The sequence below is a fragment of the Chiloscyllium plagiosum genome, chromosome 19 (assembly GCF_004010195.1).
Source record: "Chiloscyllium plagiosum isolate BGI_BamShark_2017 chromosome 19, ASM401019v2, whole genome shotgun sequence".
Classification (NCBI taxonomy): Eukaryota; Metazoa; Chordata; class Chondrichthyes; order Orectolobiformes; family Hemiscylliidae; genus Chiloscyllium; species Chiloscyllium plagiosum.
The window spans coordinates 38,864,607-38,876,767 of NC_057728.1; the positions used below are offsets into that span (position 1 = coordinate 38,864,607).

The following is a 12,161-nucleotide window of genomic DNA, read 5'->3' on the forward strand; positions in this document are numbered from 1 at the left end:
CACCCCTCCCCCAAATCCCTCCTCCCTACCTTTTATCTTAGCCTGCTGGACAAACTTTCCTCATTCCTGAAGAAGGGCTTATGCCCGAAACGTCGATTCTCCTGTTCCCTGGATGCTGCCTGACCTGCTGCGCTTTTCCAGCAACACATTTTCAGCTCTAAATAAAAATGCACCAAGCAAAGACAATTCCATTGGATAAAGAAAGGTGTAGCTTAGAGAAAAATACTTTGGTTAACGGGGGTGAAAGTAGCAGAGAGATTGAGAGGGATGAGAAGAGACATTTATAATCACAGTTACAAAGTGTATTATTTATGACTCACAAGAATTGTTTCATTCTGTGGTTGTGTTGGAAACCTGATTTAGGAGAATTCAAACATGGCTTTTTAGGAATGGTGCCAAACACTTGGGAAATGAAAATGCATTCAAGGACTTTGGAGAGGAAAGGAAATTTGGAAAGTTTCATTAGTTTCCAGGCAATGAGGGGTCAAGATCAGGAGAGGAGCAGTTGTGGAGCATTACCTAAGGGTTGGGAATTGTTAACAGTACCAGTTAACATGGGGGCCAGTAAGGCAAATTGAGTCACTAACAGTTTGGTTGGAATAGGATTGAGAAGAAGTAGCTGGACTTCAGGAAAAGCTAAGATTGGAAAGACCATTCCAGGAGATAGGATGGATTCTACATAATGGTATAAGTTCAGGGTTAGGGAAGCATAGAATTATTGGGTAAAATTGTCTAAAACATATTATCTGGTCATTTTAAATTCATTTATGGGTTGCATTTATTGCCCATCCCTAATTATCCAGAGGGCAGCTAAGCATAATCCATATTTCTCTGGGTTGGAATTTGCATATAGGCCAAACCAGGTAAAGATGACAAGATTTTCTTCCCTAAAGGGCATTTGTGAGCCAGATAGGATTTTACCAACAATCAGCAATAGTTTCATGGTCATCATTCAACCCTTCATGCTAGATAATTTATTGAATTCAAATTTCTCCATATGCCATGGCAAATTTGAACTCAGGTCCCCAGGGCATTACCTGGGTCTCTGGAATAATAGTCTAGTGATGATACCATAAGGCCATCATCTCCCCTGGTGTTAATGAATCTGGATGCAATTTATCATAGAATCATATCATAGAATCCCTACAGTGTGGAAACAGGCCAAACCAGGCCCGTCGGCCCAGCAAGTCCACACAGACTGATTCCCGTATTACAGGTACTATACATTTACCCCTGACTAATGCACCTAACCTGGCTTAAATCTCCTTGGAATATCCTGAGACTGAAAAACACCACAAAAGTGCAAAAAATGCAATTAAATTCAAAAGAATTGGTCCCTCAAGCCTATTCCACCATTCTGTGAGATCATAGTTGACATCATTAGATTCCCTACAGTATGGAAACAGGCCCTTCAGCCCAAACCGACCCTCCGAAGAGTAACCCACCCAAACTCATTTCACTCTGACTAATGCACCTAACACTATGGGCAATTTAGCATAGCCAATTTACCTGACTTGCACATCTTTGGATTGTGGGAGGAAACCGGAGCACCCGGAGGAAACCCACGCAGACAGGAGGAGAATGTGCAAACTCCACACAGACAGTAGCCCAAGGCTGGAATCAAGCCTGGGACCTTGGCACTGTGAGGCAACAGTGCTAATCACTGAGCCATCGTGCCACCACAGTTGATTGTCCAATATCTTTTAAACCCATTGGTAAACAAAAACCTAACAAATCAACATTTAATGTTGAACGGGCATTATTTTTCCAATTTGTGTGTGTTCTAGAATTCTACTATCCTTTGTTTCTGAACTTTGCACCTGAAAGGTGGCTGGACTATGCCCCCCCTGGACTCCCCAATCAGTAGAAATAGTTTCTCTCTCATCATCCTGCTTGTTCCCTGTAATATTCTCGGAACTGTCTTCAAAATACCTTCTAAAGCTTTCTAAATTTCGTGGAATCCAATCCTAGTTGTGATTATCTCTCCACATATTTTAACTCATCAAATTGAGTTATCAACCTGGTAAATCCATAATGTGATGTAAAATTCATTAACAAAATTTTCCTGAGGGGTGGTGCTCAGAACTTCTCCACATAATTTCTAAACATTTTTTTTAAATATTCGCCTATGGGACGTGGGAGTTGTGACTGGCCAGCATTTATTAGCCCTACCTAATTGCCCTTCAGAAGGTGGTGTGAGCTGCCTTTTTTGTGGTGCAGTGGTCCACACGCTGTAGGTTTACCCACAATGACTTTAAGGATGAGATTTCAGGATTTTGACCAAGCAACACCAAGTTATATATTTCAAAGTCAGAATAGTGTGTGGCTTGGAGGAGAACTTGCAGTTAGTTGTATCTGCTGTATTTGACTTTCTATATAGAGTAGGAGATGGAGGATGGTGGTGGAGGGTTGTTTTTCAGACTGGAAGCCTATGATCAGCAGTGTTCCACAGGGATTGGTACTGAGTCCACATATTTATCATTTATGTGAATATAGGAGGCACGGTTACTAGGTTTGCAAATGATACCAAAATTAGTGGTCTAGTGAACAGTGATGAAGGTTAGCTACAATTACAAAGAGATCTCAATCATTTGGGGCAATGGGCAGAGGGGTGACAGCTGAGTTTAATTTTAATAAATGCAAGGAATTGCATTTTGGTAAAGCAAACAAGGGCAGGACTTGTACAATTAATGGTAGGGTCCTGGGGTAGTGTTGTAGAAAAGAGAGACCTAAGGGTTCAAGTAACATAATTATTTGAAATTTACATCACAGGTGCATAGGATCGTTAAGAAGATATTTAGCACGCTTGCATTCATTGCTCAGATATAGTAGTTAGGACATCATGGTGAAGTTGTACGGGTCATTGGTGAAACATCTTCTGGAGTACTATGTGCAGTTTTGGTTGCTCTGTTATGGGAAGGATATTATTTAACTGGAGAGGGTTCAAGAAATATTTACCAGGATGTTGCTGGGAATAGAGGGTTTGAGTTATAAAAACCAGCTAGATAGTTTGAGACGTTTTTCACTGGAGTGTAGAAGGTTGAGGGGTGACCTCAAGAAGTTTTTTAGAATCATGAAGGGCATCAGTAAGGTGAATAGCAAAAGTCTTTTTCCGAAGGTGGGGGAGTTCAAAACTAGGGAGGCGTTTTTTTAAAGTGAAAAGAGATTTTAAAAAGACAAGAGGAGAAATGTTTTTATGCAGAGAGTAGTTAATGTGTGAAATGAACTACAAGAAGTGGTAGATGCAGGTACAGTTACAATGTTTAAAAGACATTTGGATAAATATATTAATAGGAAAGGTTTGAAGGGATATGGGCCAAATGCAGACAGGTGTGACTAGTTTAGTTTGGGAACATAGTTGGTGTAAATGAGTTGGACCGAAGGGTCTGTTTCCATGATATATGACTCTAAGTGACTGTGGGTTTGGAAGGTGCTGTCTAACGATCTCTGGTGAATTTCTGCAGTTTATCTCATAGATAGTACGCACTGATATGACTGAGAATCGGTGATGGTGGAAGTGAATGCTTGTGGATGTGGTGCCAATCAAGTGGGCTGCTTGTCTTCGAGTTTCTTGAGTGTTTTTGGAACTGCACCCATCCACACAACTGGGGATTATTCCATAACACTCTTGATGGTGGACAGGCTTTGAAGATTCAGGGAGTGAGTTACTCGCTGCAGTATTCCTATCTTCTGATCAACTCTTGAAGCCTCTGTGTTAATGTGTCGAGTCCAACTGAACTTCTGGTCAATGGCAAGCCCCAGGAAGTTGTTAGTGGGGTTTCAGTGACAGTAACACCAGTGAATGTCAAGGTACGGGGGTCAGGTTGTCTCTTATTAGAAACGATCATTGCCTAGCATTTGTGTGGCGCAAATGTTACTTGCTACTTGTCAGGGAGGAGCAAGTGAGGACTGCAGATGCTGAAGATCAGAGTCAAGAGTGTGGTGCTGGAAAAGCACAGCAGGTCAGGCAGCATAAACCACCTGTCAGCCCAGCTATTGTCCAGATCTTGTTGCATTTGAACGTGGACTACTTCAGCATCCGAGAGTTGTGAATTGTGTAATAATCGGTGAACATCCCCACTTCTGACATTCTGGTGGAGGAAAGTCCTGAAGACCATAAGACATAGGAGCAGTAATTAGGCCATTCAGCCGATTGAGTCTGCTTCATCATTGAAACATGGCTGATAAGTTTCTCATCCCCATTCTCCCGCTTTCTCTGTGTAACCCTTGATGCCCTTGACAATGAAGAATCTATCTATCTCAGTCTTAAATATATTAAATGACCTGGCCTCCACAGCCTTCTGTGGCAATGAATTCCAGAGATTCACTGGTCTCTGGCTGAAGAAATTTCTCCTTATCTCCATTCTAAAAAGTCTTCCCTTTACTCTAAGGCTGTGCCCTCAAGTCTGAGTCTCTCCTACCAACGGAAACATCTTCCCAACATCTACTCTGTCCCGGCCATGGTTGGGCCTTGATCACTACCCTGAGAAACTGATCTGCTGAGGAAATGAGGGTTTGATCAGCTGAAATCTTTCAATTTGTTTATTCACTAAATCCTTAATTAAAGATGCTAGGAATACCCCAACAACATTTGGCAGGTAAACTGATCTCTCATTCCTCTCTCACATTTCGTAAGAAGTGAAATGGTACACACTCTTTTCCAATCTAAAAGAACAGTTCCCAAACTGACAGTGATCTCATTTCCTTTAAAATTTTGAGATACAAACCATCTAATCCTGGGAGTTTGTCCCTCTTTTATGATACTAATTTATTCAGGGTGACAATTCTGCAATTTATGGTTTTAATAATTGTCCAGTATCCTGTGTGAAATCGCTCTCAACATCATTTGTTCTGCTTTAGAAATTGTGTCCCAAATTCTGGTGAATTAGATTTTTTGAATTAGATTACCGTGCTTCTGACAGGCTGAAAAATTCCGGTCTCCAGGGTGGTGATGTAGAGTTGTGTCTGAACAAACATTCATTACTTTGGGACATTCACTTTGCTGAAATCTATCACAGCTAATAATATTAACACAAGGTAATTATTCAATACATTGGCCATTTCCTTATTTTTGTTTTACTGTTAGCAGTTTATCTCCCAACCCCAGATATCTTCTAAATCCGATGCAATGTTTTGAGTTGACCATGATATTCCTTGTAAGTTTATTTTCATACCTTTTGTAGTGTTTCTATATTCTGTCTTTCATTCACATTTGCCAAGATTTGTATATGCTTTGCATTTTCATATGCTTTTTCTTGTTTCATTTTTTGTCTTTGTCTTTTTTTGTCCCTCAGGGTGGTTCCTCTTCGAGAGTTCTAAATTGGTTCGATATCACAAATTATTTTTTAAGCACCTCCAACAGATTTTAGATCATGTTTGCTACTAAAAGATTTGCCAAGTTCACTGAGAACAGCTTTTCTTATTGCATTGAAGTCAGCATAATTTAAAATCTAGAAACTGATGAGCTGTTTTGTCTTTATCATTATATTGAACAAAATCACATCATGATCTACATTAGATAAAATGTTCACACATCATTAGACTGTATTAACTAAAACTGACTGGTTACTCATTGCTAAATCTAAAGTGAGGAAACTTATCCAACACACATTTTAAAAAATCACTACCTTTGTGGTGTGCTTTTTATAATCAATGTGTTAGTTAAAAGATTTTGCTATGTTTGCCTAATCTCTGCTGTTATATAATCTACTACTTCATAACTGCTACAAGGCAACCTGTACATACCCTCCACTAGTTTTAAATTATCTTCTTTATTAATTCTACCAATAAACTCTCTAATATTTGGTTATCTCTCACTGAAGTGATTTCATCCATAATCACAAAGGCACTTCCTCATTAAATTCATGGAAATCTTGACGTGTTTATGAAATTATCAGCTCAATGTTGAAAAATATACTATAATGTTTAGGCCTCACCAACCTCTTTAATGATCTCCTGAATTTGTTACATGCAGCAGTTTTGATTATGTTTGCTATCCTCAAACAGATCAGCCTCTAACCTGAATTTTATCGCCCTCTATAGGTGGAACTGTTTGCCGTGGGCTTGTAGCAGGGGAAACAAAATTGACTACTCTGATAAACTGAGAAAGCTGAAACGTGTCTTGCGAGTGGCTGAAGCGTTCTCCCACAATCGTCTCTGCCTTAGTTTTTCGTAAACGGTACAGAAAACGATTCGTCGGCAAAGGACCACAACACTTACTTTAAACGGCGGGCACAGGAGATTATAATGAATTCTCGTCAATTTTTTTGTGGTTAAAATTTCTGCTCATTCCAGTTTCAGCAAGGAGTATTATTTTAAGCAAGTTCTGTCTCCAATGTCATATCCACTACAATCCAATCTGTGTATCCTAAAAAAAGACTGCAGGTCTTGATTGTACATTGAACACAATAGCTGATGGTTATGAACCACCCACACGATCTCAGAGCAGGGAAGTTCAACTGCGCCCTCAGTCTTGCGAGTGGCTCCTTATATTCTGTACATAAATGTATATGCAAACCATCTCGCCTTCTTTTGGAGCTACTGTAATGCAAAGAGTGTATAAGTGGAATATGTTGAGGTCTCGTATCGCCTACTGGATCGTCGAGCGTGATTACGTTTCCTGAACTTGTTGCTGGTGGACTGAAAAGCTCTATTTGAGGGATTCTCCTGTCACGGCTCCGGTACAGGTTCTTCGCATTTTCTATCCATAATATACACCCATTAACGTAGAGTGGATTGAAACGATACAGCACTGAAACCTTCATGCCTCAGACAAGTGGCCGACTCTTCAGAGAGGTAGGACAACAAACGGTTAAAATGTTCTTTTGAATACACCTGGTAAATTTCTGTTTTGCCTTTGAAGTTGATGCCTGTGTAGAAGCACAACTGCAATAATAAGGGTTAAAATGTGTGTGTGTGTGGATGGGGAATTCTGCAAAATAAATATTCTGAGCCCGGGCAATGGTTTGCCATTGGGAGTTTTTGTTTTATTTCACACGACTGCAAAATTACATTGGGTTTTCCTCCTTTATCTTTCCAGATGTCAGGCGTGCGGCATCAAGCGTGGTTCTGAATTGGGGAAGCGACCTGTATCTCTCTCTCTCTGTGTGTCTGTGTGTGTTTGTGCCACCGTTCCCGGGCAGGCGGTAATTGTCGGAGCGATGGCAGCGGGAGTAGCCGCCTGGCTCCCCTTTGCCCGGGCGGCCGCTATCGGATGGATGCCGGTGGCCAGCCAGCCCATGCCCGCCGCCCCCAGCGAGAGGAAGCGGCCCCAGGACGGGCTGGTCATCCTGAATGTGAGCGGCAGGCGCTTCCAGACGTGGAGGAGCACTTTGGAGAGGTACCCGGACACCCTGCTCGGCAGTTCGGAGAAAGACTTCTTCTACAACGAGGAGATCCGCGAGTATTTCTTCGACCGGGACCCTGACATCTTCAGGAGCATCCTGAATTTTTACCGGACCGGCAAGCTGCACTACCCGAGGCACGAGTGCATCTCGGCGTACGACGAGGAGCTCTCCTTCTTCGGCATCATCCCGGAGATCATCGGCGACTGCTGCTACGAGGAGTACAAGGACCGAAAGCGGGAAAACATCGAACGGATCATGGACGACGCCGAGGATGACATAAGCAGCGAGAACCGGCTGCCGTCCATGACCGCGCGCCAGAAGGTGTGGCGGGCTTTCGAGAACCCCCACACCAGCACCCTGGCGCTCGTCTTCTACTACGTGACGGGCTTCTTCATCGCGGTGTCGGTGATGGCCAACGTGGTGGAGACGGTGCCGTGTGGCTCGCTGCCGGGCAGTGTGAAGGAGTTGCCGTGCGGCGAGCGCTACGCCCTGGCCTTCTTCTGCCTGGATACAGCGTGCGTCATGATCTTCACGGTCGAGTACCTGCTCCGCCTCGTGGCGGCCCCCAGCCGTTACCGCTTCGTGCGCAGCGTCATGAGTATCATCGACGTGGTCGCCATCATGCCGTACTACATCGGCCTGGTCATGACCGACAACGAGGATGTCAGCGGCGCCTTCGTCACCCTGCGCGTCTTCCGCGTCTTCAGGATATTCAAGTTCTCCCGCCACTCGCAGGGCCTGCGCATCCTGGGCTACACCCTCAAGAGCTGCGCCTCGGAGCTCGGCTTCCTCCTCTTCTCCCTCACCATGGCCATCATCATCTTCGCCACCGTCATGTTCTACGCCGAGAAGGGCTCCTCTGCCACCAAGTTCACCAGCATCCCGGCAGCCTTCTGGTACACCATCGTCACCATGACCACCCTGGGGTAAGTACCCCTCGAGGCCACTCGTTTCTTACTTTGTTCCCCACTCCCCAGCCCTTCGCCTGTTGTTGTTGGGGGGGTGGGGGACACGTGGTGGAGCTGGAGGAGGCATGGATGTCACCGGTTATTGAGTGGTTGCCACCGCTAGAAGAGGTTCTGGGTCAGTGGTGCTGGAAGAGCACAGCAGTTCAGGCAGCATCCGACGAGCAGCAAAATCGACGTTTCGGGCAAAAGCCCTTACTCAGGCCCGAAACGTCGATTTTGCTGCTCGTCGGATGTTGCCTGAATTGCTGTGCTCTTCCAGCACCACTGATCCAGAATCTGGTTTCCAGCATCTGCAGTCATTGTTTTTACACCGCTAGAAGAGGTTGTCAAGTCACTCTGGGTTGTCCTGTGAATTGTGTTTGGAGACCATCCTTGTGGTGGTAAAGGCCAGTCTTGGGCTGGCCTGTGTTCTTGCATTGGGAACCAGTATGGAGAAGGTGTGAAATTAATCACAAGCACTATTCTAGTTATTGGCTAGCAATGAAGAATCTTTATCTGTGTGGCCATAAAGTGAAGAAATCTAGCAGCACACACAGCCTTTGTTTGATTATTTTATTCTGGTTGCTTGATATAATCTTGGAAACATGGGATCTTGACCTCCTGCCCTACACCTCAACACATGAGGTTTCTCTGCAGAATTGATCTGTGTTCATAGTCTACTGCTGCAGTGTAATCATTATAATAACTTTTAAGTGGTTCTTTAGAGATGACTTAAATTATTCAACTCCACAGCACTGTGTTGCCACCAAGTTTGAAACTCTACTGGTAAGGAAAGGTGTGAGAGAGCGCAGCACTTTTGGTATGTTGTTTTATAAAATTAAAACCAGTTTTTTTTTTACAGAAGTAATGTTGTATACTTTGAACTCAACAAATGTTGATGTCTGTAAAACATGAGAATGCTGTGCCAGTTAAACCATACAATGGTGCCTCTGTTTAGGATAAGACAGCTGTCTTCCTAAGTGGACAATGAGAATTAGACATTTTGATCCAGCATGACTAGCAAAAACGTGGCCATGGGAATGAGGATAATACGATATAATATATGGCCTTTCCCATTTTGCTTACAAATACTACAATGCTGGTTGATCTTCCTTCTCCATCTCCAGAGCAGGATGGTGGCTCAATGGTTAGCACTGCTGCCTCACAGCACCAGGGACCCAGATTTAATTCCAGCCTTGGGCAAACTGTTTGGAATTTGCGCATCCTCCCTATGTCTGTGTGGGTTTCCTCCAAGTGCATTGGTTTCCTCCTTCAGTCCAAAGATTGCCCATCATGTCAAAGGATGTGCAGGCTAGGTGGATTAGCCATGGGAAATGCAGGGTTACAGGAATGGAGTGGATCTAGGTGGGACGCTCTTTGGAGTGTTGGTGTGGACCTGATGAGCAGAATGGCCTGCTTCCACACTGTCGGGATTCTATCTCCTGACCTCTTTTTCTTTTTCTTCCACCTTTTACTGTTCTAATCCCATTACATTTAAGTTTATTGCCATCACATCTTTTCACTTGGCAGCCGTTCTCCTTTTTCTCCTTCATGGCAGTCCATTTCCATGCTCCAAACACCACATTTTTTTTTCCTTCAATGTGACCATACATTTTCAAGCACTTCTCAATTATTCTCTTTAATGTTCCCACATTGCATTTTCTGATTCTCGGGTTGTGAAATTAATTTATGCAGACTGGAAGAGACAGGTGTTAATAGGCCTGGCACTGAGGTGATGTCTTACACAAACTTTGCTGCAAAGATTCTAGTGATAATTAGGACAGGCGACAATTGGAGTGCAACTAAATGAGATTCCACAGTAGTTTGCTGCAGATAAATGAGATTCCACTGTGGTTCAGTGCACATATTGCATTAAGCCTGTTTGCTAACAATAGTTATAAACTTGGATTTCTGTTTTGTAAACAAAGTATTTGTGCAGTTATAACATTTAAAAACAACAGTAGCAAGTTTACTAAATAGACTGCAGTAGATCAAATATGCATATGTTTTGATTGAAATGAGTGTGCTGTTATGCTATGGGAAGCCGAAAACCTGACTTTAGTAGATGGCACATCCAACAGAGTATTGGATGCTAAGTTCTTAAGTATGTGAGGGTAGACCTGATTAGATTTTGAAGATAAATTCCATAGCAGGCTTGACTATGAAACCATTGATAAGCATTAAAAAGTGAATATTTCAATGAAGTTATCTAATCTTATTCATTAAAGTCATGAGTAATTTTCAGAGGTGGTAGAGGTAGTATTATTACTTAATACGAAATGCATAATATATGCATGTTATGTTTGTTGCACTGAATTTTGTATGGTTGACCACAATTATATATATATATAATACACATGCATATCATAAGTGTTTTTTTCTGGTGTTTAAAAAGGACCAGATCAGAGTAGACATGGGTCCGTTAAAGGCAAGAAAAAAGGGGAAATGGAAACATTAGAATTTATAGGATCATAGAATGGTTACAGAACATAAAGAAACCAATTGACCTGTCACTCAGTGCTGGCTCTTTGGTTGCTGACCACTCCCTCATCTTGACTAATAGCCCTGAAGTATTTTCCTTCGACTTGATTAAATTTGAAGAGTTGATTGCATCTGACTCTACACGTTCTAAGGTAGTGTCATTAAACTTAGCCACCTGCTACATATTAAAAATTAATCCCTATGCCACTGTTGATTCTTTTGCTAAGCACCTTAGCTTTGTGCTCTCTATTTATTGACACTTCTGCCAGTGGGAGCAATTCCTTTCTATCTCCTGTCGAGACTGTTTATAACTTTGAGCAATTTTATCAAATTTTCTTTCTGCTCTTTCTTTTTTCTCTTCTCTTCTCTTCTCTTCTCTTCTCTTCTCTTCTCTTCTCTTCTCTTCTCTTCTCTTCTCTTCCCTTTCCTTTAAGGAGAACAACCCTAGATTCTCAATCGATCTATGTAACTGAAGTGACTAGTCCCTGGAATTGTTCTCTCAGACTTTTCTGCACTTTCTCTGAATCCATCACATTCTTCCTAAACTGTATTGCCCAGATTTGGAAACAGTCCTCCAGTTAAAGCTGAACTAGAATTTTATGAACGTTCACCAAAAATTCATTTCTTTTGTACTCTATGCCTCAGTTTATGAAGTCCAGAATTCCTTATGCTTTTTTATCATGTTCCTCACCTCAATGATTTGTGCACATGTATCCTCAAATGTTTCTGATCTAGTGTTCCCTTTCAAACTGTGCTTCTGTTTTATATTGCCTTCCCTTGTTCCTTTACAAAAATGTGTCACTTCACACTTCTCTCTACTAAATTTCATCTACCATCGGTCCAACCATATTATTAGTCTCTCTATATCCTATTGAAGCCTAAAATTCCTTCTTACAGTTTACAATATTTCCAAGCTTCGTGTCATCTTCACGTTTTGAAATGGTGCTCTGCACACCCACATTTGCAGAGTACATTTCTATTATTAAAAAAAACAGTGGTTCTGGTACAAAGTCCTGGGGAACTTCATTACACACCTTTCTCCAATGCCTTCCTATGACTCTTCATCACTACTTTGTTTTCTGTCACTTCACCAGCTTTATATCTCTCCTACTAGGCAAAAGTGAGTACTGCAGATGCTGGAAACCAGAGTTTAGACCAGAGTGATGATGGAAAAGCACAGCAGGTCAGGCAGCATCCGAGGAGCAGGAAAATCGATGTTTCAGGCAAAAGCCCTTCATCAGGAATCAAGGGCTTTTGCCCGAAAGGTCGATTTTCGTGCTCCTCGGATGCTGCCTGACCTGTGCTTTTCCAGCACCACTCTGATCTAAACTTATATCTGTCCCACTATCCCTTTTATTCCATGGGCTTTCATCTTTTATGTTATTTC

At 42.4% G+C, this 12,161-nt stretch overlaps 1 protein-coding gene across 2 annotated transcripts in view; it reads left to right on the top strand.

Annotated features, from left to right (window-relative positions):
* The first annotated feature begins 7,160 nt into the window (after nt 1–7,160).
* The window catches only part of kcnd2 (potassium voltage-gated channel, Shal-related subfamily, member 2), a 489,839-nt gene continuing 484,838 nt past the window's right edge, over nt 7,161–12,161 (top strand). For both annotated transcript variants that reach the window (XM_043709602.1, XM_043709603.1), the window contains exon 1: nt 7,161–8,272. In XM_043709602.1, the coding sequence (XP_043565537.1) occupies nt 7,161–8,272 (1,112 nt within the window). The remainder of the gene's footprint in view (nt 8,273–12,161) is intronic.